We start from the raw sequence: 26,163 nt of genomic DNA on the forward strand, positions 1-26,163 counted from the left end.
TTTCTCTGTACAAACTAGCCTTTGTTTTCTTTGGACAGGCAATAGAACATTTGCAATTGCCGAGATGTGTACCGAAGAAAACAGAACATCTGCCTGTAGAACCCACGGCCATCAAACACCACAATCAACCAACCCAGAGGCTACCAACATGTGGGCAGTAATGGTGGTGGGGCAACTTCTGGCTGGGATTGGTACTGTTCCTATTCAACCTTTCGGAATCTCTTATGTAGATGACTTTGCAGAACCAAATAACTCTCCCTTGTATATTGGTAAGCAGCTTCAGGTATGCAGAGTAGAAGCAGCTACGGTGATGTATTGTAGTCATCATTCTCATCCTCTGTTTTTTTTCCCCCAGCCATTCTATTTGCAGTTGCTGTGTTTGGACCAGCTTTTGGCTATCTTCTGGGTTCCATGGTGTTGAGGATGTTTGTGGACATTGGAAGAATCAAACCTGGTGAGTAACTAAATGATAATGGTAATAATTGTGTTGTCAGTATCTAAATGATAATGTTAATTATTTTGTTGCTATTTTTATAAATATTTTTATCACTAGTTAAAAAAAAAGAAAAGAAATCTTTGAGATTCGTAATTACAGACAATTTCCTTAAGATGTTGGGAACATATATGTATGAACATATATATATATATATATATATATATATATATTTATATATATATATATATACCAGAAGAAATAAGAAAGGCACTCTCCGTATTCTGTAGTGAAATAACTTTACTTAGGTGAACGTTTTCGGGGTCACCCCCTTCCTCAGACCTGAGGAAGGTGGTGACCCCGAAAACGTTCACCTAAGTAAAGTTATTTCACTACAGAATACGGAGAGTGCCTTTCTTATTTCTTCTGGTATATCAATTGTTTAAAGAGCACCCCGGAGGTTGAATAAGGAGCAGTGAGTGTGGGATCCTGTTTGGTATTTTTTTATATATATATATATATATATATATATATATATATATATATATATATATATATATATATATATATATATATATATATATATATATATATATATTTGCAACAGTATATGTTCATTAGTGGCAAGCTTTTCTTATATTTATAATAATTCTATTTACTATAGCAGAATGGATCTAACAGTTTAATACTTTGTAAATTCACTCAGACACAAGGGTGTGTGTATGCATGTATGTATATCAATCAAGAACCGTATCATTAAAGGGACATTAAACACCTCAAAATATTAATATAAAATGTTTTATTACATGTAGTAAAACAACTTTGAAATATACTTTCATTATTAATATTGTACTCATTTCTAGTCATTTGATTCTTAATATTGTGGGCTTTCCAATTAATATTGAACATTAAAGTGCAGACTCAGCTATATTCCACACAGTCATTGGTTGCACACTCTAGTCAGCCATTTATAACCATTCCTAATTGGCCTCAGCAGAAAAGGTAACAGAAGGTACTATATGGTGGCGCCCACTGCTTTATGGACATAAACATTTTTTCAATATTTAAACAACTAATATCGGGATAGATTATAAGTGGCACGCAAACTTTTTTTCAAGGGTTTTCGCGATCGTTTGTGCGCAGGTAAAATTGCGCTCATATTATAAGTTGAGAGCACAATCACAATTTACACTAGATTCATTACCGCGATTTCAGAGCTGTGGTTAACTGTTTTGCAAAAATAAAAAGTGTCACGAAACACATAAAAAATACATTACAAAGTACAGTTACAGTCATAATAACATTATCTAATAAAAAATATTGCACTAAAAAAAGGGTTTAAAGATATGAGATCTCAGGTGTTAGAAAAATAAAGACAGGCAAAGGACTTTAGCATAGAGATACATACATATACATCACTAAAGATGTATTTGTATGTGTATATATATATATATATATATATACAGTATATATATATATATATATGTCTATATATGTGTGTATATATTTATTTATGTCTATATATGTGTATATATATATTTATGTCTATATATGTGTATATATTTATTTATGTCTATATATGTGTATATATTTATTTATGTCTATATATGTGTATATATTTATTTATGTCTATATATGTGTATATATTTATTTATGTCTATATATGTGTATATATTTATTTATGTCTATATATGTGTATATATTTATTTATGTCTATATATGTGTATATATTTATTTATGTCTATATATGTGTATATATTTATTTATGTCTATATATGTGTATATATTTATTTATGTCTATATATGTGTATATATTTATTTATGTCTATATATGTGTATATATTTATTTATGTCTATATATGTGTATATATGTATTAATGTATTATGTATTTATGTATTTACAGACATGTATACACATATAAAAACATAAATACATATGTATACATATATATATATATATATATATATATATATATATATATATATATATATATATATATATATATATATATATATATATATATATATATATATATATATATATATATATATATATACGTAAGTGTTTTGGAGCCATTTGCCGTTAAGTCAATGAAAACATTTTAAAAGCATATTTATGCAATAGTCATATTTTCATGTTGGGCTTGCGCATTTTATAATATGTGATCAGTTACACGCATATTAAAATATGTGATCAGGTATGCACATATGAAAATATGCAGTCGTGTTTGCGCACGAGTCAGATATTTTTTTCAAACTTTTTTTCTCTATTGTCTTCTATGGAGGTTATTGTTTGCGCCACAGTCTAATTGCGCTAGAAGTAAGCTGTTTGTGCTTATCCGGTTAGCGTGAGAGGGATAACTTAACTTTCAACTCACAATACCAGCGCAATCTGACAAGAAAAAATGTTTAATTCTAGCGAAATTAGCACTCTAGCAGAAGCGCAAAATACCGTTCCACTTCTAATCTGGCCCTTCATTTCTAAAAAATACATGTAAAAATTATTCTCAGGCTATTCTTTGTTCTGAAAACATCATTCAAGCAATGATTTATTTTGTGCTTAATGTCCCTTTAAAGAGATGAATTAATGTATTTAATGTATGTTATGCAATGTGCCTTTAAGAATTAAATAGATGTTAAATTCTATAGCTGGAAGAAAGAGAACAGCTTGTTTTTCTATAAATATTTCATATTCCTGTACACATTTCCTCACCACAATGCTGAAAACTCTGTCTACATGTTTGTTTTTTCAGAGGATGTGAACTTGACCCCAACAGATCCTCGCTGGATAGGTGCATGGTGGCTGGGTCTACTTATTGCCTCAGGATGTCTAGTTATAACCTCCATCCCTTATTTCTTCTTTCCACGACACATGATAAGAAATGAGGTAATATGCCTGGTAAAGACATATTAGCCAAGTCTAAGCATTTTTTTAAACAAATTAACATCACTTTTACATAATGTTAGTATAAAAAGCATTGGTTTACAGTTGTTATCAGTTAAAGCCAATAAGGTAAAGATATGTAGCAGGGTTAGCATTGATACAACAGCAGAGCTAAATTACATGAAAATGAAGCAAAAACATATAATGAAAATATATTGTTTTCATTACACATAACTAAACATTTTTATATAACAAAATCTCAATGTGTTTATTGTTTCTTTAAAGCTTGACGCTGTTTTCAAGGGAGACTGGGCAAATAAGAATAGGCTCCATGACACTTTTCAAACTTGTCTTCAGGGCTCCCTAACAGGCCAGATTTGGGAGATATCTGAACTGGAGCACAGGGGAAATAATCAGATGATTAGTAAACATGGTTATATTACCTGCTCTCATCCAAGGTAATCCTGAAAACCTGGCCTGTTGGGGAGCTCTGACAGGTTTGAAAACCAGTGCTCTATGATAACAGCATAGCAAATAAAGCATTTTTGATTTACCAGTTTTTTATTATTTTGTCCTATGTGTCTCTATACAATAATACACTATATAGCCAAAAGTATGTGGACATCCCACTAATTATTGAGTTCAGGTGTTTCAGCCACAGCCATTGCAAACAGTTACATAAAATCCAGCACATAGCAATGAAACCTGCAAAGATAAACATTGGCTATAGAATTGGTTGTACAGAAGAACTCAGCGATTTTAAACGTGGCACTGTCATTGGATGTCACCTTTGCCACAAGTCAGTTTGTGAAATTTCTGCCCTACTAGATCTGCTCCGGTCAACTGTAAGTGCTATTATTGTGATGTAAGTGGAACCATCAGCTATCATCTATTGCACCCCTCACTGCAGAGTCCTAAACTGCCTCTGGAAGCAATATCAGCACAAGAACTTCATAAAATGAGTTTCCATGGCTGAGCATCTGTACACAAGCCTCACAGCAACATTTGCTATGCCAAGCAACACCATATTAATGCCGAAGATTCTGCAATGGGATGTCCAACAAGCTCATATAATAGGTGTGATTGCCAGGTGTCCACATACTTTTGCCCATATAGGACTAGATTATAGCAGACACACTAATGTTAGTGAGCACAATATTAAAATATTGCACCCGCTCTTACTTGCGTGTGTATTACAAGTTGAATGTTAACGCGTTTGCTTGAGCGCAATCTAGATTTGTGCTTGTCAGGTTAGCGTGACTGAAGACCTTGGGGTAGATTTAACAATCTAACCCTGTACTTTCCAGATCACTGGAAATGTAAGTTAAGAACCGCTGCTCTTTAACTAGTCCGCCATCTCTGAGGCGGCGAACAGCATCAGCCAGATCGGATACGATTGACACCCCCTGCTAGCCGCTCCCTGCTAGCGCGAATGCACTAGAAATGCTTGTGCAATGATAAATGCTGCTGCCGTCTGCATTTATCGATGTGCAATGGACATGATCCGCTACAGCGGATCATGTCCGCCCGCACAATGTTAAATTTACCCCCTTGCGTAAAGGGTTAGGGCTAAAATTAAAGTTGCACCAAACACAACCTAAAGACATTAACATAAACAATTACACTCACATAAACACTATCTGATAAAAAATATTCAAATAAATATTAATAGAAATTATTTATAAGGTTTCAAAGGTATATAGTATATGGCCATGTATTTGACTGCAAATGGCTATTATATATATATACAGGGCTCAAAATTTCAGGTCGTAAGCTACTAGCCAAGCTAAAATATTTCTCGCCACTTCTGATCCTGCCCACACACATCATTGTGCAGTCATTTTTAATATTTTTTTATTTTATACCTTAACAAATTAAATAATGCTACATACACTAATAGATTAACAAAAATAAGTGTGAAGCAGTTAGCAACATGCACTTGGTGGTTCTGGGTAAGACAGCAGCTGGATAGAAATAGGAAGTTGTTGAAGTGAGAGAGTGGAGAAAGAGAGTGCTGACAGTCAGGTCAAGGAAGGTCATAGCAGACCTGGAGATTTTCTTTTAATAAATTATAATCTCTCCCTTCTCTCGCTTAACTATCTTTCTCCCTTTCCTCCTCTATTCAATCTCTCTTTTTACCCTCTCTCTTATGTCTCAGGCCATATCTTCTCTTTACACTCTTTCTTAACCTCCCTCATATCTTTTTTTTATCCACTCTCTTGTAAAGCTATTTTCTTCTCCATTTTTACTTTTCCTCGCCAATCTCTCTATTTGCTCCCGTTTACCCACTCAGAAGTAAGCACAAATGGTGTTCCTACAGCCCTAGAGGAATTACATAACCTTGCCCATTCTAGGATGTGTGTTTGTCAATGCTGCAATAGGAGAGTACATTTTTTCACTCACTAACTTTTACTCAGCAATATTTAATTTCCGCTCGCCAATGGCTAGTAAAGAGTGGAAATTTTGAGCCATGTATATATATATATATATATATATATATATATATATATATAGAGAGAGAGAGAGAGAGAGAGAGAGAGAGAGCCAGATCCAGACTATGGGGCCTATCAAATGTCTTGCATACCTGATCCGACAGTGCGGATCAGGTCCGCAAGACATCACTGAATGCGGAGAGCAATATGGTGCAACGCCGCCCCCTGCAGACTCGTGGCCAATGGGCTGCCAGCAGGGGGCTGTCAATCAACCTGATCATACTCGATCGGGTTGATTTCCGGCGATTCCTGTCCGCCTGCTCAGAGCAGGCGGACAGGGTTATGGAGCAGCGGTCTTTAGACCGCTGCTTCATAACTGCTGTTTCTGGCGAGTCTGAAGACTCGCTAGACTCGTTCGGAGCTTGATAAATGGGCCCCTATATCCCAGAGCTGGCCAGAATCCCCAGAATATACAGCAGGCCTGGGGATTCTGGCCAGCTCTGGGATATAGTATGGATCTCTGTATCAGTATTTAGCAGTGCTCTAGGGAGTTGTATATGTTGGAGTTATTCTGGACTTGTTTATATATATATATATATATATATATATATATACATATATATATATATATATATATATATGTATATATATATATATATATATGTATATATATATATATATATATATGTGTGTGTGTGTGTGTGTGTGTGTGTGTGTCTTAATAATAATTCTATTATAATATTTAATAATGTGTTTTACTGTGTATTCACTGTAAATATTTCACATTCCAATGTTCTTTATATAGGGGCAAATGTTCCACGTTACGTATTTTAAAATTGATATATATATATATATATATATATATATATATATATATATATATATTCCATGCACAAAGTGTGACAGCACCACAATACAAAGTTTTCTTTAAAGGTGAAAAATTCTCTCTTTATTAGGATATCACAACCTTAAAAAGCGAAGTTTCGGACTTACATAGTCCTTAATCATGCATAGTTAAAAACAATTAAACACACATTTAAAAAGGGTATCTGGGCCAATCAGGTTTCAACTTCCAATGCTAATTGTGTTAACTAATAACTGTCCAGGTATTGTGAAATTCCTTTTATTAGTGACCTCTAGTGGCATGAGAGTATATACCATGCTAATTTTTTAATTTATAAAAACAAATACAAATCATAGTCCCTATTCAGACCATAAGGGTGTAATGTATTCAAACGCTTAATCCACCATACCTCTTTTTGTTTCAATTTTAATTCCCTGTTACCCCCCTCTGCTGTGTATGGGGATGTGGTCTATTACTTGAAACCGGAGCTGACTAACTGTATGTCCCATATGTGTAAAGTGTACAGATACTGGTAATGACATGTCCTTTGATTTAATAGATGTTTTATGTTGACTAAATTTATCCCTGGCGGCCTGGGTGGTCTCGCCAATATAGCGAAGCCCACATGGACACTTAAGTAGATAAATTACATAGTTAGTTTGACATGTATACAATTCATTAATTATATATTGTTTCCTTTTATAATTTTGTGCTAGGAATTTTCCTTTTATAATTGAATTGCATTGAGCACAATGTAAACAGGGGTAGCACCCCTTATTAGGTGTAGTCAGATAATTAGTACTAAATGGTTTATTGGTACCCACATCTGCTTTAACAAGGTTATCCCTAAGATTTTTTACCCTTCTATATGATAGCATAGGAGGCAATTTTGAAGGATTCCACTTCTGGATTGTATTTAGACAATAAGTGCCAGTCTTTTCTCACTATTTATCCAATTCCTCAATACTCTTTGTAATGATCTCTTTTGGGTAACCTCTTTGAATTAATTTATTGCCCATAGATCTTAATCTGTCTGGCAATATCTCTTCGTCCTTAACTATCCTCTTTGTACAAAGTAACTGACTCCTGGGTATAGAATTAAATACAGTTTCTGGATAAAAGCTTTCATATCTTAGCAAGGTATTCCTATCTGTTGGTTTAGTATAGAGATCAGTATTCAATCTATTACCTTGTTTGTATACAGTAGTGTCTAAAAAGTTAACCTGCTGTGTGAGTGTAAATCTAATCCCCACAAACTCTCACATATTCCACACAGCAGGTTAACTTTTTAGACACTACTGTATACAAACAAGGTAATAGATTGAATACTGATCTCTATACTAAACCAACAGATATAAAACCCGCATAAAACCCGATCGCATACTCTCAAGTGCGCTAACCCCACATGAAAAAATGAATATTTTACATTACAATGTAAATACACAGTTAAACACTCTATTAAATATGAATATTGCATAAATATGCTCAGTAGGATCTTGTTCCCCAGAACGTGTGAATATAAAAAGACTGTGCAAAATTTGATAATGGAAGTAAATTGGAAAGTGTCTTTAAAGGGACAGTCTAGGCCAAAATAAACTTTCATGATTCAGATAGAGCATGTAATTTTAAACAATTTTCCAATTTCCTTTTATCACCAATTTTGCTTTGTTCTCTTGGTATTCTTAGTTGAAAGCTTAACCTATCAGGTTCATATGCTAATTTCTTAGACCTTGAAGCCCACCTCTTTCAGATTGCATTTTAACAGTTTTTCACCACTAGAGGGTGTTAGTTCACGTATTTCATATAGATAACACTGTGCTCATGCATGAGAAGTTATCTGGGAGCAGGCACTGATTGGCTAAACTGCAAGTCTGTCAAAAGAACTGAATAAAGGGGCAGTTTGCAGAGGCTTAGATACAAGATAATCACAGAGGTTAAAAGTATATTATTATAACTGTGTTAGTTATGCAAAACTGGGAAATGGGTAATAAAGGGATTATCTATCTTTTAAAACAATAAAAATTCTGGTGTAGACTGTCCCTTTAAACTGCTTGCTCTGTCTGAATCATAAAAGTTCACTTTGACTTGAGTGTCCCTTTAAAAACAAACAGCTCCAATGATCATATATATATATATATACGTTGATTGGAGTAGCCATGTTAGTCCAGAGATTTAGATATCAAAATAACAAGAGATTTGCTTTGAGCAATGATACTTTTTTTATTGGACTAACTATACATTTATAAGATGACAAGCTTTCGGAAGAGTTCCTTCCTTTATCAAGCAATACTTCAGACTTGATAAAGGAAGGAACTCTTCCGAAAGCTTGTCATCTTATAAATGTATAGTTAGTCCAATAAAAAAAGTATCATTGCTCAAAGCAAATCTCTTGTTATTTTGATATATATATATATATATATATATATATATATATATATATATATATATATATATATATATACGGTATATATATATGTGTGTGTGTGTATATATATATATGTCTGTAAATAAATAAATATATACACATATAAATACATTATAAATATATATATACACAGTATATAATATATATATATATATATATATATATACACATATACTTATTTAGACATGTATATGTATGTATCTCTATGTAAAAGCCATTTGCCTGCCTTTTTTATAGCACCTTAGACCTCATATCTTTGAGTCCTTATAACTTTTTTGTGTTATTAGTGTTATTATAAGTGTAACTGTACTTTTTAATGTATTTATGTGTTTTGTGGTATTTTTTTGTTTCACAAAACAGTTGAAGTGACACTAAACCCAAATTTTTGTTTCATGATTCAGATAGAGCATGCAATTTTAAGCAACTTTCTATTTTACTCCTATTATACATTTGTATTCGTTCTCTTGCTATCTTTATTTGAAAAAGCAGGAAAGTAAGCATATGAGCCGGCCCATTTTTGGTTCAGCACCTGAATAGTGCTTGCTGATTGGAGGCTACATTTAGTTTGTGATTTCTGGGGCTAAAATAATAACATTATTACCTACTCCAGAGAAGAGGATAAGGACCTTTAAGGACAGCCCCAGGCCATCAATTGTCCACCACTGTTTTAAGCGATAATTAAAATAAAATAAACTTTCATGATTCAGATAGGGCATGCAATTTTAACCAACTTTCCAATATACTTTGATCACCAATTTTGCTTGCTCTCTTGTTATTCTTAGTTGAAAGCTAAACCTAGGTAGGCTTTCTTAGTCCTTAAAGGCCGCCTCTTATCTGAATGCATTTTGACAGTTTTTCACCACTAGAGGGAGTTAGTTCATGTTTGCCATATAGATAACATTGTGCTCATGCCGGTGGGGTTACCTAGGAGTCAGCACTGATTGGCTAAAATGAAAGCCTGTAAAAAAAAGAAAGAACTGAAATAAGGGGGCAGTCTGCAGAGCCTTAGATACAAGGGAATGACAGAGATAAAAAGTATATTAATATAACTCCCCAGTTTTGCATAACCAACACAGTTTTAAACAATACAAATTCTGGTGTAGACTGTCCCTTTAAAGTACATTTGTATTAAATAAACATGTCACTGGGCAAAAGTTATACAATAAGGCATAGGAATAATAGTAACTTAGTTCTTCATCCTGCTTGTAACTCATTCAAAGAAGAATTCATCTAATATATAAACAATTGAAAATGCTCCAGACTCACCATTTTGTATGATTTACCCCTTTAAGGAGGTCTTCTTCAGCTTCTCTCAGTCTAACAACCCTCTCTCCCCTCTTCTTTTCTCTCAGTCCATTTTATGTCTTTATTCAGTCATTTAGGTTTTATCTCTTTCATTGGCAGAAAAGTGCATCAGAAGGGAACGTTATGAGAAAAATGCAGAACAACAAAACGGAGGAAGACTCTTTATCTGACTTTATAAAAAGTAAGTACACACAGGAAAGGCAGAGAACACTATCCTGCAGTGCCAAAACACTGGCTGTGTACACTTCATTCCAGATATACGGTTTATTGTTGTCATTATCAGTCCGTGTAAAGTCATTTATTGTAAAACTACAGGGCTTTGACAGTTCCAGAGTTCCCTTGGTTACTGTATGATTAAAATACAAATAATGATTAAGGAGTTTTTTAGGTTACTTCTATTTATTAGTGGAACTACCATTATGGGTTCATGGCTTCAGTTGCTATATAACAAAACTTATACCAACAATAGTGTAGATGGTAAATTCATATAGGCAGCTTATTGAGGGTGGCTGAATAAGAAATTAGGGTTTTCCCTTTATTTAACATTGAGTGGACTAGTAACTTTTTTCACCTGACTAGTAAATCATACTAATATTTTCACCCTTGTATATATATTTTCATTAAACTTAAAGGGACACTGAACCCACATTTTTTTTCTTTCATGATTCAGATAGAGCATGACATTTTAAGCAACTTTTTAATTTACTCCTATTATCAATTTTTCTTTGTTCTCTTGCTATCTTTATTTTAAAAACAGAAATGTAAATCTTAGAAGCCAGCCCATTTTAGGTTCAGCACCATGGATAGCGCTTGCTTATTGGAGGCTTACATTTACCCACCAATAAACAAGCATTAACCCAGGTTCTCAACCAAAAAGTGGCCGGCTCCTATGCATCACATTCCTGCTTTTTAAATAAAGATAACAAGAGAACAAAGAAAAAAATTGATAATAGTAATAGATTAGAAAGTTGGCTAAAATTGCATGCTCTATCTGAATCATGAAAGGAAAAAAATTGGATTTAGTGTCCCTTTAATATTAAAATATTTTAATTTCTGACCAGCGTCGTCAAAATGTAAAAGGTATCCTTTTGAGGGTTGCTCTTAGTCATCTGCTGCACCAACAGAGATAGAAAAACATATGATACTTTTCCATTTAAAGGGACGTAATGGTTACAATTAAAAGGTGCATGCTGAACCCACTGTCTTGAAATATCCTCACAATCTGCTGTCAGAATAATGTAAGACAGAAGATACAGCACAGTGAGGAGGGTGGTATTAAGGGTGAGGGATTCATTTTGAGAACTGCAGAAGCCAACCCATAGCCAATATAAGAGTAATTTATGGGGCTGCAAATTCAGAAAGTAAAAGTAATGATGCCTTTAAGTGCTTTCAAAGAATCATCAGAAATGTTTTAAAAGGAACTAAGAATTTAATCCAAAAGCTGTTTTAATAGTGAGTTTAAAGATAAAAAAAAACATTTTTTAAATCTGTGTACTTTGCATAATGCAAACCATATTGTCAAGTTAGCACACACATCCAAGCGTTTCTCTGTGTTTTTGACATTAACGCTTGTTGGCTTAGTGGTGAAGCCATTGATCCAAATCAGAATGTCATCAATATATCCTGGATAATCATTTGTTTATTTCACTCATTGTTCTCTGTTAACCATTCCTTTTGAACCTCTCTTCTCTTTGGCAGAGTTTCCCCGCTACTTTGTTCGCCTTCTCATGAACCCTCTCTTTTTGATGCTGGTCTTGACTCAGTGCAGCTTCTCCTCTGTGATCGCTGCATTATCTACTTTCCTTAACAAGTTTCTAGAGAAGCAATATGGCACTACTGCATCTTACGCCAACCTACTCATAGGTCAGTAGAGTTTGTTTTGTGTTCACTGTTCTCTGGGAAGTCACAGAATTTGGTAAAAAGCAGAGTAACAGACAGAGAGGGGTAAAACCTATACTGAAAAATAAAGCAATAAATCATAAAATATAGGAGTTCACACTTGGGGTTACAATTTATCGATAACAGTTCTTTGGAATATGTGATTTAATGGAGATTTTTTGTACGCAACTAAATCAACTGTACGTTACCTGAGTTATTGACATATAAATAATTTATAACAAGTGCCCATAACGTATAGGCTATTTAATGCTGGTAAAAACAAGGTGAATTGATAAAGTTAATTGAGAGAGAGGATAGGCTATAGACAGTGATTACATTCCCCACTTTAAAATGTCACATATTCTCAAGAAAATTTAGTATATAGCTGCATAATATGAATTTCATGTAGAATCAAAAGCTTCATACTTATCCTCTTCCTTATACAGGCGCAGTCAATCTGCCAGCAGCAGCTATAGGAATGCTAATAGGAGGAATCATCATGAAGAGATATTGTTTCTCCTTAAAGACCATTCCTCGTTTTGCAATTTCTGTCCTGCTTCTTTCTGTTCTGTTGTGTGTTCCTCTCTTCTTCATGGGTTGTTCCACCCAGGAGCTCGGTGACATTGATTTAAAGAATCCACACAGGTACTAAAGAAAACATGCTTCCAATCGGTGATCATATTGTGACATTCAAGATCATAGCAGTTGTATAAAATATGATTAAATAAAATAGTCAACTATCGTATTAAAATTTCTTGTTTTTGTAAGAAATATAGATTTAGCAACAGATAAGAAGTGTAACATTAATTAGTTTGTATATAGCCATATGGTTATCACAGGCATTTTTGAAGTAATCAAATTCATTGTATTATTTTTTTTGTACATTATGGGCTAGATTACAGCAGTCTCTATATTGGTTATTGCGACCGGTTCTAATAATAGTGCACCACTTGTAATTTAGCCTTATTTGCTTATTAGTTTTTAATATACCTTATCTCACAAAAAATCAATACATAATTTTCCTTCTTACTGAAAAAAAAAAATGTATTTGTTTCTTATATTCAAAGTAATAATGCATTTTATATGCTTTGCAGTGGAAGTTCTCGGACTTGTAATCGTCACTGTGCATGTCCAGATACTACCTTCAATCCTGTCTGTGGATCTGACGGGGTTGAATATCTGTCTCCCTGTCACGCGGGCTGTAGATCATACAACACCTCCACATTAGGAAAAACATCTGTGGTGAGTACATAAGTTCATGCATTATTATACCAATATTTAAAATCGGTTGGATTGCAACAGACTATGTTTTTGTTTGGTTTTTGTCATATAAAATGTGGCTTTCAACAATGAATAAATAAAAAAATACCATTTAATTAAATCTGTAATTGCACAGTGGAATACAATGGAGCTTTATAACTAAATGATAGTAATATCAGACCTAAGAGTCAGACATTAAATAATATTTGACTGCTGATGAAGCCACCTAAATATTTTCTATAAATCAAAATGGTGCCTATGACAAATACTTGAATTTGTGGTGCATTCATGTCTTGGCTTTATGGCATTTAGTTGTGTCTGAAAATAACAGGCAATGTGGTTGGCTGTGACGTTGGATGATGATGAGGGTCGGGGGGTAGAGGATGGTGCTGATGGTATATATAGTATCCCACAAAAGTAAGTACACCCCTCACATTTTTGTAAATTTTTTATTATATCTTTTCATGTGACAATACTGAAGAAATGACACTTTGCTACAATGTAAAGTAGTGAGTGTACAGCCTGTATAACAGTGTAAATTTGATGTCACCTCAAAATAACTCAACACACATCCATTAATATCTAAACCGTTGGCAACAAAAGTGAGTACACCCCTAAGTGGAAATGTCCAAATTGGGCCCAAAGTGTCAATATTTTGTGTGGCCACCATTATTTTCCAGCACTGCCTTAACCCTCTCGGGCATGGAGTTGACCAGAGCATTTATTCAGTGTTGGCACATGAAAGGATATAATAAAATATTTAAAAAAATGTGAGGGGTGTACTCTCTGTACTCTGGGATACTGTAAGAGGCATTTGAGAATAGGGAAGCAGAAACAAGGGAAATATGTTTATTTAGATAGGGTAAGGGCAGTGGAATTCAACTGCAGTAAGAATTTTAAATGGAGAAAGTCTACTTGAGTGTGTGATTTCCTCTTGACATGTTGAGTAATGCAAGAGCATTGGCAGAGCAAGGCTGAGGTATGTTCATGTGAAAACATTATTATGATTATGATTATTATTACTGTATTATCATTAATTTGTAAAGTCATATTATTTCATAGCACTGAATACTAAATTACTCAAGTACAATACAATTAGATTTGACAGAATTTATGAGTAATTAATGTTTGCACATTTGTCGTTTCAGGCTAAAGGGAAATGAAACACACATTTCTTTTATGGTTCAGATAGAGCATTCAATTTTAAACAACTCTCCAATTTACTTCAATTATCTAATTTGCTTTGCTCCCTTGGTATCCATTGTTGAAAAGCATACCTAGGTAGACCCAGGAGCTGGGAGCTAGCTGCTGATTGGTGGCTGCACATATAAACCTTTTCTCATTGGCTTACTGATGTGTTCAGCTAGTTCCCAGTAGTGTATTACCGCTCCTTCAATAAAGGATACCAAGAGAATGAAAACATTGATAGAAGTAAATTGGAAAGTTGTTTAAAATGATATGCTCTATATTAATCATCAAAATTGGGTTTCAAGTCCCTTTAAGATTTTAAGGTGTTTTTCTTATTACTGACTGTACAAGACCCAACAAAACAAAGTGCATTTATCCATTTAGGAGAAAGAAAAATCTTGAAAAGAGGCTGGAGAACAGCAGGGTCAGGAGTAATTTGTGGGAGCCCTTGTAGTAGTCCATACCTGGATTAAACAATAGGAGAATTCAGCAATGCCTTAAATGTGTGTAGTGCTTTTCTGAGTATTAACTAAATATACAGTATTCTTAACTGAAGCAAAATAATGACCCAAGTTTTGGACTAAAGCAAAATGTTCTGATTAACAGATTTTAACAATACAAGGGGCCTGATATTCAAAATCTCGGTGAGATATTTTAAGAAGTCTCGTCGGTACAGCGAGGCACTTAAAAACAATTTACAAACATAAATTTTATTTTGAGAAATGTTTATTTTGCTATTTAGTGCTCTTTATGTGAAACATAGGCCTCTAGTTATGAAAGTCTGGCGGACCTGATCCGCCAGTGCGGATCAGGTCCGCCAGTGCGGATCAGGTCCGCCAGACTTCGCTGAATACGGCGAGCAAGGTTGTGTCAATCAACCTGATCGTACTAGATCGGGTTGATTTTCGGAGATGTGTGTCCACCTGCTCTGAGCAGGCGGACAGGTTATGGAGCAGCGGTCTTTGTGACCGCTACTTCATAACTGCTGTTTCTGGTGAGTCTGATGACTCGCCAGAAACACAGGGCATCAAGCTCCATATGGAGCTTGATACATATGCCCCATAGACTCCTACATTACAAGGTCTAAAAAAATCCCAAAGATTTTGCTTGAATGCTCTCCATGCAGGCAAGGTTTTGAATTACAAGTTGAAAGTAAACGCTAGAATGATTACAGCGTCCTCAGAGCTCTGGTTAACTGCTTCGCTAAACATAAAAGTGTCACAAAACATCAAAAATACATTACAAAGTAGTTACACTCATAACACTATCTAATAAAAAGTTATAATGCCTCAATGATATGAAGTCTCAGGTGTTAGAATAAAAAAATGCATGCAGAAAAAAAAGGCATGTAAAGGGCCTTAACAGAGATACATACTTATACTGTACATCTCTAAAGATGTATATGTATGTACTATATATATATATATATATATATATATATATATATATATATATATATATATATATATATATATATATATATATATATATATATACAATATATATATATATATGTACAGTATATATACATACAGTATATACATACATATACATCTTTAGAGGTGTACAGTATATGTATGTATCTCTGTTAAAGGACCAGTAAACACAGTAGATTTGCATAATCAACAAATACAAGATAACAAGACAATACAATAGCATTTACTCTGAATTTCAAATAAATAGTAGATTCTTTTCTAACACATTTCAAAGTTATGTATATTTCCACTCCCCCTGTACCATGTGATAGCAATCAGCCAATCACAAATGCATATACGTATAGTCTGTGAGTTCTTGCACATGCTCAGTAGGAGCTGGTGACTCAATATAAATGTAAATATAAAAGACTGTGCACATTTTTTTTAATGGAAGTAAATTGGAAAGTTGTTTAAAATTAGATGCTGTATCTGAATCATGAAAATTTAATTTAACCTGAGTGTCCCTTTAAGACCCTTTACATGCCTTTTTTTGTGGTCATGTTTATTTGTGTTTCGCTACCCGACGTGTGCCAAAACCTTACTTCTAGCGGAGCTAGCATGCGAGCAGGAGCGTTAAATACCGCTACACTTGTAATCTTGTCCTTAATCAATACCATTATACAATCAGTAGAACAGTGGAAAGTGTAATGATGGCAATAGATACACATAAAGGGTTCTTTAGATATTGCTATGACTACATTTGTAACCTCCTATTTTTCTTGTGTCTCTTAGACATATGTGAACTGCTCCTGTGTTGGTGGAGATTTCACAGCAAAGACTGGATCTTGCCTTGTTAGCTGCTCCCACCTTCTGTTGCCAGTCATGTTCCTCATCTCCTTTGCTGGACTTATTGCTTGCCTGTCTCACAACCCCATGTATATGATGGTCTTACGGTAAGCAAAATAAGAAAGTATTTGTATTGCACTCACAATCTTTATCCCTTAATACCCTAATAACCACTTATTTTGTTTCACAGGGTGGTACCTCAAGATGAAAAGTCATTTGCAATTGGTGTTCAGTTTCTTCTTATGAGACTTTTAGGTGAGTGTCAGACTCAATTATTATTGAGACTTTAAACATATGGAACCTTTTTTGCAGCCTCTATCAGGAGAAACTAAATGGCTAAACATTCTGGGCTAGATAACAAGTGGCATGCTATTGTTAGTGCTGGTTGTGATAACCAATATCGCTCCTACGCCAACTTGCACGGATATTACAAGATGAAAGTAAACTTGTTTGCTGGAGCACAAACAAATTTAGTATGCGCTGGGTTTGCACAAGTGGAGACCTAACGTAAAGTGTAAGAGTTAAAAATAAATTTGCCAGAAACACGGGGCATCAAGCTCCATTTGGAGCTTGATAAATATGCCCCACTGTATATAAATATTAATAAAAAATGTATATTAGGGTTAAAAGGTATATGGTATATGACAAGGTATTTTAATGGAAAGGGCTATAATGTATATATCTCTAAATATAAATACAAAAAGAAATAGGGGGCGCCCTAAGTCAATAACAAATTTAAATATGAAAATCTCCCTAAACGAATGAGAGAACAAATAATTAAATATATATTAAATGCAAATTATATTACAATAGTGACGTAAAATGGCAAAAGGAAGTCCCATATATTGTATAGGGTGGGTTCCAGCCTGCGCTACTTGCACCAAGAGGGGTGCTTTCTCACATGTGAGTGAAAAACTTTATGCATCTTACTATAAGAGTACATACAGTACTAGGCCATGTGGCACTTCTGTTTCTTTTCAACTTTCACAGATATCTCTAAATATATGTGTGTGTGTATGTGTGTATATATATATATATATACACACTTGTATTTATGTATATATATATATACACATACACACACACATATTTATATATATATATATATATATATATATATATATATACACACACTTGTATTTATGTATATATATATATATATACACATACACACACACATATTTATATATATATATATATATATATATATATATATATACACACACTTGTATTTATGTATATATATATATATATACACATACACACACACATATTTATATATATATATATATATATATATATATATATATATATATATATATATATACACACACTTGTATTTATGTATATATATATATACACATACACACACACATATTTATATATATTTATATATACACATACACACACACATATTTATATAAATATATATATATATATATATATACACACACTTGTATTTATGTATATAAATATATATATATATATATATACACATACACACACACATATTTATATAAATATATATATATATATATATATATATATATATATATATATATATATATACACACAAACAGAAAGAGAAGCAATCTGCCAGGAACAAACTGCAGCATCAATAGCTTGTTCTATGGCCCGTTTACCACCTGGAAGTAGCTTCTTTCTGCCCAATTGTGCTTTTCACAGAGGAAAACTTTCCTGTAGTATATCAGTCCAGCCCCAAAACACCAGGCAATTCTCCTCTGAATAAGGAAAAGGCAACCCCAGACGATCGTTTCGGCCTTCTGTAGGTCTCGTCAGTGAGGTGCAGCCATATTCCTCTAAGCACATTGGCTGCTTCTTGGGTGGTAACTAGCCATAGAACAAGGTATTATGCTATTGTTCGTTCTCAGGTTGAGCGCTTCTCTCTTTTTATTTATGCAAATAATGACACTTAGGGAAGTCTCCCTAAGTGTGATGCAGGAATCCAGACGTGGACCCGTTACTCAGTGTGCCTAGAGGGATATGGCTGCACCTCACTGACGAGGCCCACACTAGGCCGAAACGTACGTCTGGGGTTTTGCTGTTTCTCTCGTTCAGAGAGGGATTGCCTGGTAGTTCGGGGCTGGACTGTACTGTGAAGTCAGGATCAGACTGATATGCTACAGGAAAGTTCTTCTCTGTGAAAGGCACATGTTGAGCAAAAAGAAGCTGCTTCTTGGATCGTAACTAGCCATAGAACAAGCTATTATGCTATTGTTCGTTCCCAGGTTGAGCGCTTCTCTCTTTTTATTTATGCAAATTATGACACTTAGGGAAGTCTCCCTAAGTCTGATGCAGGAATCCAGACGTGGACCCGTTGCTCAGTGTGCCTAGAGGGATATGGCTGCACCTCACTGACGAGGCCCACAATAGGCCGAAACGTACGTCTGGGGTTTTGCTGTTTCTCTTGTTCATGGAGGGATTGCCTGGTATTCCTGGGGCTGGACTGTACTGTTAAGTCAGGATCAGACTGATATGCTTCAGGAAAGTTCTTCTCTGTGAAAGGCACATGTTGAACAAAAAGAGGCTGCTTCTTGGGTCGTAACTAGCCATAGAACAAGCTATTATGCTATTGTTCGTACCCAGGTTGAGCGCTTCTCTCTTTTTATTTATACATACATACACATACTTTGAGCGCTTTCCACTCAAATAACTTTAAATATGAAAAATAATTTTTATTACATTTTCATATTTTATAATGTGTTTTACTGTGTATTTACTGTAAATATTTTACATTTCAATGTTCTTCACATAGTAGAAAGTGTTCTTAGAATTTTTAAATACAGTATATATTCTTATATGTATATCTGTATATATCTATATCTGTATATATTCATATAGATATATAGGTAGGTATATATATATTAAAAAAATCAATCAGATATATAGAGAAATATATATTTAAAAAGAAAAATATTTTTTGTGAAGAACATTGGAATGTAAAATATGCATAACTACCTTTGGGTTTAGCGCTCTAGGTCTAATACTATGTCAGCTTAGAGAGCTTGCAATAAGTGTAGGGTTTTTTTGTTTTGTTTTTTAATAGTTTGCTCCATTAAAGTCTATAGGAAGAAGAAGTTATAGCGGTCGCGATATCCGAAGTGCTGAAGTTAGTCGCTTGAATGCAAACATTTTACTTGTATTATGCAAGCGAGCCTGCCCGCATTAAGTTTATTTCCAGCGGTTTTTGCACGAGAGCAAAGCCTCTAAATAGCGCGCCACTTGTAATCTGGCCCTTTATGTGGAATTCATAAAGGGCCAAAAATTTAACTTTTATGGTTCAGATGGAGCATGCAAGTTAAAAAGATTTTTCAGTTTACCTATATTATTAAATGTACTTTCTTCTCTTGGAATAGTTTGTTGAAAAGAATACCTTGGCAGGTTCTGGATTAGAAATGCACAACTGGGAGCTAGCTGGTGGCTATGCACATATACCTCTTGTCATTTTCTCATCAGCTCAGACAGCTATATTTGCAATCAGTGACTCAGGCAACTCCCTGTTGTTTTGCTTGGCTTGGGATTTGTGCCCACTCTGGTTTGAGAGTGCAGCCCACTTCTGGGTTTTCTATGTGTCTAGGGGAGGTTGCCAATAGTTGTGCTACCCTTGGGAGTTCTCATTGTGTTTAGTTGGAAGTCAGCATGTGTCGGCTGTAGGTTAGGACCCAGGTAAGAAGAGGCCAAGGGGCATATTTATCAAGCTCCGCTGCTCCATAACTTGTCCGCCTGCTCTGAGGCAGTGGACAGAAATCAAACCGATCGAATACGATCGGGTTCATTGACACCCCCTGCTAGTGGCCGATTGGCTGCAAATCTGTAGGGGATGGTATTGCACCAGCAGTTTACCAGAACTGCTGGTGCAATGATAAATGCCGATAGCGTATGCAGTCAGCATTTATCAATGTGCAGTGGACATGATCCGCAAAATCGGATCATATCCGCTCGCACTATAATAAACAGGCCCCCATGAAGTGATTCCTGGGCTTATAACCATTTGGCCAAATGCTCCTTACTTTTATAGTTTTAGACTAGCTTTATTCATCCAAGTGAGTACTGACTATTCTGTGTGTTTGATATTTTTGTGTCATTTCTCCTAGTGAGCTTGGCACCCAGGCTGATCTGGGGTTAACTGCCCGAGTCACTGATTGCAAATACAACCACCTGGGGTTTGTATGTGTCTAGGAAAGTTTACAAATATTTGTGACACCCTAGGGAGTTCTCAGTGTGTGTGGTTGGAAGCCAGCATGTGTGTGTGTGTGTATAATGGTATAATGTTTTTGTTTTGTTTTTTTGCTTCTTACAGCCTGGCTGCCTGCACCTGCTCTGTTTGGACTTGTCATTGATTCTACCTGCATATGGTGGAGTATGACCTGCCAGGGGAAGGGAGGAGCATGCCGGTACTACAACAATGATCTACTGCGCAACAGGTAAATTATAATTTATTATCCTTTGTAATTTATTTTGTTACTAACATTATTTATACCTATTGATGCTTTATAGTAAGATGTAATGGAGAACAAGTCAGACATAAAAACTGACAGCTTTAAATGTAAATACTGTTGTCACCGATAATATTAATTATCAATACAGAATTGCTAAATTTTGTCAGTATTTGTGAAATTAAAAGATTATGATGGCTGAAGAGAATGTTGTGAAATATAACTACAAGGCAGCTGGCATATGCAGTAGAGGTACCTGTAGCAGTGACCATCTGCAGAGAGGTGCTGGATATGGCTGGGAAGAAACAATAGCACAATGTGGTACAAGTTCAGTTTCAGAAACTATGCAGTTTTCGGGAGAAAGTAACAGATATTAGCAAAGACTATTTAAATAGCAATATAGAGAAAAATGTACCAAGCTACATTCGCAGCTTTTGAGGCTTTGTGGTGCAGGCTCGCATTAGTGAGCCTGCAACCACACCTGTAAGAAGTAAAAACTGCCTCTTTAGCCTCTTCTCTACCTTAGAAATGGCGAAATCAATCATCCCAACACTCGCTTGTTCAGGGTGATTGACATGCCCTGCTCTCGCACAATTGGATGTGGGAGAACCGGGGCGGCATTGTGCAATGTTGAGTTTCACCACATGTTGCTGCATTGCAAGTGGTGATTGCAGGAGGACAGGTTCCCTACTTGAGAACTTGTCCACTTGTATCCTTGATAAATTTTCCTTTATATAGTATATAAAATATTCATGACATTGTAGGTACAAACATATGCAATGGAATAGGAGCATGAGTTAAAAGTTCAAAAGCAACACAAGTAGACATTGCATATTTGTCTATGATCAAAGGAAGTGAAAGAGAAATGAGGACAAAGAGAAGCAGAAGGAATAATAAAAGGATAGTACCATAGAGAAGATAGGGGAGATTAGAATGTGTAGAAATATTCCGTGGTCAAAAATATCCAAGGCAAGTCATGAGAAGTATCTTTACAGAGATGTGAAACCCACATTTTGCCTTTCACAATTCAAATAGAGCATAGGACTGGAGAATAAGTACAACGATGAGTGGATTTAAAAAAAGGCCTAATTTCTTTCCTAAGATATGGTGAGTCCACGACATCCTCAATTACTGTTGGGAATATCACTCCTGGCCAGCAGGAGGAGGCAAAGAGCACCACAGCAAAGCTGTTAAGTATCACTTTCCATCCCACAAACCCCTGTCATTCTCTTTGCCTTTGGTGCATGGAGGAGGTGAAGTTTTTGTGTCTGAAAAAAATTGGATTTCTTTACTTCAAGCAAGATTTTAACTAATTGAAAGCCTTAGTAGTTTTACTCTGATCTTTCCTTTTCAGTCTAGGTCTAGCCATACTTCACATTAGTCTCTTCAGTAGGGCAGGGGTGGTTTTAAAGCAGTTAGGAACGTGTAAGGTGGACCTTGTTGTGTTTTCCTAACATGTTTGCTGCCCATGATACAGAAAGCCAGAGTAGGTTTACTCTGTTCTTTTTTTCTCTGCAGGTCTCTGTGAGGAGATGTATCCTCTCATGCCTTGCAAGCTCTCCTCCTGCCGGACGGCTTGATGCAGGTAAGTGCCTTTGATCTTCGAAGTATGGGAGACTGCGCACTTTTAAGTATTCTGCAACACTGATTGGGGCATTATATACCCTTGTTGGGATATTTCTTTGGCAGCGTGCAAGCACTTATTGTGACTTATGTGAGAGACAGACTGCTTCTCCTTCATGGGTGATGAAGGGGTTAATCCGTGTGTGAGGCTCATTTTCTTTGGAAACAGATTGTTTATTAGGATTTTTTATGTTGATGCAAAATTCGTATAGGCTTATTTTACTTTTTTTTACAGCCTTGTCTTGTTATGTTTTTAATTATCTAGTCAGGGGTAGTCAGTTGTTTGAGATGAGGAGAAAGCTAGTGCTCTGTTTCTCATAGAGTCCTTCATATTTGCGCTCCTATTAGAGTATAAGGCGCCATGTTGTCTCCGCCTTCCTTCTTTACTTTAGGAATGAAGTGGCCGCGCCATTTTCAATCTCTTTCTGAACTTGGTCACGTGACCCCACCTCCTTTCTCCGAGATCGGAGCAGTGATGGCTTCTGTCCCTGTGTGCTACGGTCATCTGTAGTCTAAGGGGCTAAGTTGGAATTGTACTTTTGAGTTCTAAGGGGTTCAGTACCAATTGTAGAGATCTGGTTAAGAGGAGGGAAACCTGCAGTTTTCTTTATCTTTTCATGTCTTCTAAAAGCCTTTAAAGTGACAGTATATTTGTATATAGAGTCCTAAATATATGTTATGGGCAGTTCTTATTAAAGTCCTTAAAGTGACAGTATGTATATATTATGGAAAATCCTTAATAAATACTATGGGCAGTTCTTTATATTGTTTTGGAACGGGTTGCTCTTGTGTTTTAGTGCTTTATGTACTAAGGCATTTTTACATGTTTTAATGTGACAGCACAATTTTTTTAAATTCTTTTTTGTGTGCTTGTTTTTGTTTCCAGAGCTTGAAATCTGCTCCTACGGACATACGTCTGCTCTACCTTGCATTATAGAGTTTAATGAGAAATTTAGAGGAAAATTCCTTTTGATTTTTCTGAGCCTCATGTCTCTCAGGATTATGCTGTTCAGGCAATGCCACAGCTTTCTCCTTAACGTCCCAAGCCTTTTTGGCGTCACATGCAGTGTCCTGCAGTTTCTCTCAATCTCCTGGAGGAGTGTATTTGCCTGCAGATTTTGCAGCTCAGGTATCCTTTGCGGTATCAGTGGTTTTATCCTTTTTTCCTCACTCCTAAATCTGGTGCGGAGGTTTCACAGGTAGTTTCTAAGGATAAAATCTCAGATGTAAACAGTATAATTCCTTCATCTGATGCTGAAGTGATCTCCTTCAGATGTATGCTTGAACACCTCCTATATTGTTAAAGCAGGTTTTGGATACTTGGACGACATTGATACCCCTGCCGTTGTCAACCCTTGGAAGTTTAGTAAACTTATCATTACTTGATGTTCCTCCCTATGTGGAAGTGTTCCTAGACGTGCTATTGAGATTTTTCACATGAACAGGAGAAGCTAGAGATACCTTTCCCTGTCTACTATCTTTTAAATGATTTTTCCTGTCGCTGACTCCATCAAATGCATGGTGCCTTGAGTAGAAGGGACCATTTCTACTATGGCTCAGAGATCTTTGATCCCTACAGAGGATAGCTGCTCTTTTACGGATCAATGAACAAGAAGCTGGAGGTTTATTTGATCATCTAGGTTTTCATGGAAACCTGCAGTTTGTATTGTCTCTGTGTCAAATGCAGCATCTTTTTGGTGCGATGCCTTGTCTAATTGGACTTGCTGTGCTAGCACCCGTGGCTTAGTGGCTGAAATTATGGTCAGCTGAGAAGCCTACCTGTGGTTTAGTGGTACAGCCTAGGCTCTTCAACTCTGCATATGCAGATTCAGTATCCAAATTGACAGATACGTGCCATCCGTGCCTTATTTGGTATATTTTTAATGTTATCTCCAAGTCCAAGCTTCTGGCGCGTTCTTATAAGGTGAGACCTTGTTTGGACCTAGTCTGGCAGACATCACTTCTGTCTTTATGGGTGGAAAAGGGTCTTTTCTAATACCGTCAAGAGGAATAGACTAAAAGAAAGTCTTCCGTTTCCTCTGACTTCAGGGACAGTACAGTCTTCCCACCCAAACAGTCCTGGTCCAGGGGAAAGCAATCTAAGCTTTTCTCCCAGGGGCAGATTTCTCCTTCTAGAATATCTGCTGTCCAGGTAGGATAAGAGACATTCTTGAACTGGGTTCAGGACCTTCCTCTGTGGGAGTGATAATTCCTTTTCCGGTAAGGGAACAAGGTCTTGGTATTATTCAAAGTTTCTCACAGTACCATCCTTCAAAATGGAATTCATTCTCCTTTGGTTCAAGAGTGTCAGGGTGCCAGGAATCAGACTGAGACGAGAAGTGCAAAAATAATCACACCTTTATTAATAGCAAAAAATAATAAAATGTCCACAAGTCAAATAACAAGCCAGGAATCAAAACCAGAGCTGGTAATCAGACGAGCCGAGTCAGGAGCCAAAGCGAATAGTCAGATGAGCCGGAATCAGGAACAAGGAAAACAGCAGAGTCAGGAACAAGTCAGGGATCAGGAACCAGGAAGGACGTCAGGCAGCCAGGTAATACACAGGAACTCTCACAAACAGGTCTGAGACAACGCAAAGGCAAAGCATACTGAATAGAGGCCCTTTAAATAATAAGTGATGACATCACAATTCTGAGACTGCATCCTGTCTCACATGGATGATGCACACCAGTCTGGCCATAAAAGGAAGTGCAGAAATTGAGCAGCATCCCCCACAATGCACCATAGCCAGGAAGAGAGGTGAGTAAAATGGCTGCCAGCAGCACATGGCAAACACAACAGGGAAAAAACCCTGACAAAGAGGGTCTGTTCATGATGAACATAGACCTGAAGGATGTGTATTTTCATGTTCCCATTCTTCGGGATCTTCTCAAGATAATGAGATTCCCATTCTAGAAAGATTCTTTCAGGTCTCAGGGAATTGCAGGGGTGCTCTTCCTGGACAATATATTGTTTGTGTGTCATCCCTCCCTTGAGCAGACTCTCATTCAAGAGATCTTGTCTTTTATATGTTCCCATTGATGGAAAGAGAATCTGGAACAGAGTTCCCTTGTTCCTGCTACAAGGGTGATTTTCTTAGGAACCATAATAGATTCTCTATCTATCAGATTATTCTGACAGGGGAAAAAATCTAGATTCTTTCCTCTTACCTC

The 26,163-nt window shown here is 35.7% G+C and overlaps 1 protein-coding gene across 1 annotated transcript in view; it reads left to right on the top strand.

Moving 5' to 3' along the window:
- The window catches only part of SLCO2A1 (solute carrier organic anion transporter family member 2A1), a 99,032-nt gene that overhangs the window by 58,951 nt on the left and 13,918 nt on the right, over window positions 1-26,163 (top strand). Inside the window, exons 4-13 of the mRNA XM_053709796.1 lie at window positions 39-269; window positions 356-454; window positions 3,187-3,320; window positions 10,423-10,504; window positions 12,022-12,186; window positions 12,648-12,846; window positions 13,296-13,443; window positions 16,857-17,017; window positions 17,101-17,165; window positions 21,232-21,355. Coding sequence (XP_053565771.1) covers window positions 39-269; window positions 356-454; window positions 3,187-3,320; window positions 10,423-10,504; window positions 12,022-12,186; window positions 12,648-12,846; window positions 13,296-13,443; window positions 16,857-17,017; window positions 17,101-17,165; window positions 21,232-21,355 — 1,408 coding nt within the window. The remainder of the gene's footprint in view (window positions 1-38; window positions 270-355; window positions 455-3,186; window positions 3,321-10,422; window positions 10,505-12,021; window positions 12,187-12,647; window positions 12,847-13,295; window positions 13,444-16,856; window positions 17,018-17,100; window positions 17,166-21,231; window positions 21,356-26,163) is intronic.

The sequence above is a fragment of the Bombina bombina genome, chromosome 4 (assembly GCF_027579735.1).
Source record: "Bombina bombina isolate aBomBom1 chromosome 4, aBomBom1.pri, whole genome shotgun sequence".
NCBI classification, from domain to species: Eukaryota; Metazoa; Chordata; class Amphibia; order Anura; family Bombinatoridae; genus Bombina; species Bombina bombina.